At 39.8% G+C, this 2,500-nt stretch overlaps 1 protein-coding gene across 3 annotated transcripts in view; it reads left to right on the plus strand.

The window, feature by feature from the left end:
* Nucleotides 1-2,500, plus strand: part of LOC143291521 (uncharacterized) — a 20,841-nt gene that overhangs the window by 17,119 nt on the left and 1,222 nt on the right. For all 3 annotated transcript variants that reach the window (XM_076601418.1, XM_076601417.1, XM_076601416.1), the window contains exons 5-6: nt 1-174; nt 1,911-2,500. The exon at nt 1-174 is cut by the window's left edge and continues 30 nt beyond it; the exon at nt 1,911-2,500 is cut by the window's right edge. In XM_076601418.1, the coding sequence (XP_076457533.1) occupies nt 1-174; nt 1,911-2,138 (402 nt within the window). In that variant the 3' untranslated portion in view covers nt 2,139-2,500. The remainder of the gene's footprint in view (nt 175-1,910) is intronic.

A 2,500-nucleotide genomic window follows, 5' to 3' on the forward strand; every position in this document is an offset into this window, starting at 1 on the left:
CAGGCGCACAATCTCTACGGACGTGACGTCAATCTCCTGCAGCGCATGCGCCTGCGCGAGAAGACACTCATGACCCGGATGACGGAGAAGGAACGTCAGAGGCAGCGGGAGCATGAACAACGACTGAAGGACTCGTGGCAGGGACGGAAACAACGTCAGAAAAGACTACTTCAGGTAGCTCCATCTTACTAAAGTCAGATAAAGGACGGAAACAACGTCAGAAAAGACTACTTCAGGTAGCCCCATCTTTACTAAAGTCAGATAGAAGACGAAAAACAACGTCAGAAAAGACTACTTCAGGTAGCTCCATCTTACTAAAGTCAGATATAAGACGAAAACAACGTCAGAGAAGACTACTTCAGGTAGCGCCATCTCACTCAAGTCAGATAAAAGACGGAAACAACGTCAGAAAAGACTACTTCAGGTAGCTCCTTCTTACCAAAGTTAGATAAAAGACGAAAACAACGTCAGAAAAGACTACCACAGGTAGCCCCATTTGATTCAATTCAGATAAAAGACGGAAACAACGTCAGAAAATACTACTACAGGGTTACTAAAGTCAAATAGAAGTGTTCTCCAGGTAGCCCTTAGTTACTGGCTGCAGGGAAACGATTGCTGCATTTGTAGCATCATGGAGAATTTCTTCGGGTATGGATCTGTTTCTAACGTCAGAAAAGACTGCTTCAAGTAGCCCTATATCACATGCGTCAGAAAAATCTCCTTCAGGTAGCTCTATCTTACTATACTAAAGTCAGATAAAAAGAGTTCTCAAGGTAGCCCTGAATTACTGGCGCCAGAAGAAAAAAGATAGCTCTGTTTGTAACGTCATGAAAGATTTCTTCGGGTATGGCTCTTTTACTAACGTCAGAAAAGATTGCCTCAAGTAGCCCTATATCACTAACGTCAGGAAAAACTGCTTCTAGTCGCCCCATATCACTGCTTCATTAAGGTAGCCCTATGTTAGTAACGCTGGAAAAAAAAAAGAAAGATTGCAAAAGGTAAACCTACGTTACTAACGTCAGAAAGAAGGTTGCGCTCTGTCATTGCTTACGGTAGCCACTATGCTACTAACGTGAGAGCAGGCTGCTTGAGCTGTCGCTGTTACTAACATCACGTAAGATTTCTTCAGGTTACTAACATCAGAAACAGATAGCTTCAAGTAGCCCTATGTTGCTGACGTCAGGAATAAAGATCGCGCTCTGTTACTAACGTCAACAAGAACACTGATGCAGGTAGCATTCTTTAACCAGTATCAGGAAAAGAAACCATTGCTCCATGTAGCACAATGCCGCTTAAAAGAGAAAAGACTGCTCCAGATAGCACTATTTTACTAACATCAGGAAAGATTTGCTTGAGGTGGCGCTGTAAAAGTTGGTAACTAACGTCACGAAAGATCCATCCATTCATTCATTCATTTATTCATTAATCTATCTATCTATCTATCTATCTATCTGTCTGTCTGTCTGTCTGTCTATTTGCTCACAAAGTCACGAAAGATTCATTCATTCATTCATTCGTTTGTTCGTTCGTTCATTCATCTATCTATCTATCTATCTATCTATTTGCTCACAACGTCACGAAAGATTCATTCAATCATTCATTCATTCGTTCGTTCTTTCGTTCATTCATCTATCTATGCATCTATGTATGTATGTATGTATGTATGTATCTATCTATCTATCTATCTATTTGCTCACAATGTCACGAAAGATTCATTCATTCATTCATTCGTTCTTTCGTTCATTCATCTATCTATGCATCTATCTATGTATCTATGTATCTCTCTATCTATTTGCTCACGGCAACGTCACGAAAGATTCATTCATTCATTCATCTATCTATCTATGTATCTATGTATCTATCTATCTATCTATTAGCTCACAACTACTTTATTCTGTCTTCTCCACCAGCAAGAGGCAGCGATCGACGAAAAAATGCGAGAGCTGCGCGCGCGGCAGATCATTCAAAGGGAGAAAACTCTCACCCAGCAACGAAACCGCATGATGCGAAAACTGGGTCGCTCCCCCGGAAAGCAGCAGAAGTCTGGAGAGAGGAAGAGGAAGGAAGCGGAGGAATCGGAGGAGGAGGAGGAGGAGGAAGAGGAGGATGATCAGGGAAACGCTTCCGACAATGCTTAATTTTTTTTTTTTTTTAATTTTTCTTTTTTTTAAATTTTTCAATAGCAGTTAACTATGTTTGTGATTTGTGACATTGTGATACACGGGGCAGTCTGACAAATCTACCCGCATCTATTTATTTGTTTGTTTATTGATTTGATTACACAATTATCTGTTTATGAGATACATCTAAGCCTGTTTTATGGTTTGCTTAATTATCATCATTATATCTTTGTTTTTGTTTAATATGATATTCAGTGATCCTTATTGATCTGTTTATTCATTTATTTATTTGTATATCTTTTTTGTGTGTGTCGCCGTTTTTGGGGGGGAGGTTTTGGTGGTTTTGTTGTTGTTGTCGTTGTTGTTGTTGTTGTTTTTGT

The sequence above is a fragment of the Babylonia areolata genome, chromosome 17 (genome assembly GCF_041734735.1).
Source record: "Babylonia areolata isolate BAREFJ2019XMU chromosome 17, ASM4173473v1, whole genome shotgun sequence".
Taxonomy (NCBI): Eukaryota; Metazoa; Mollusca; class Gastropoda; order Neogastropoda; family Buccinidae; genus Babylonia; species Babylonia areolata.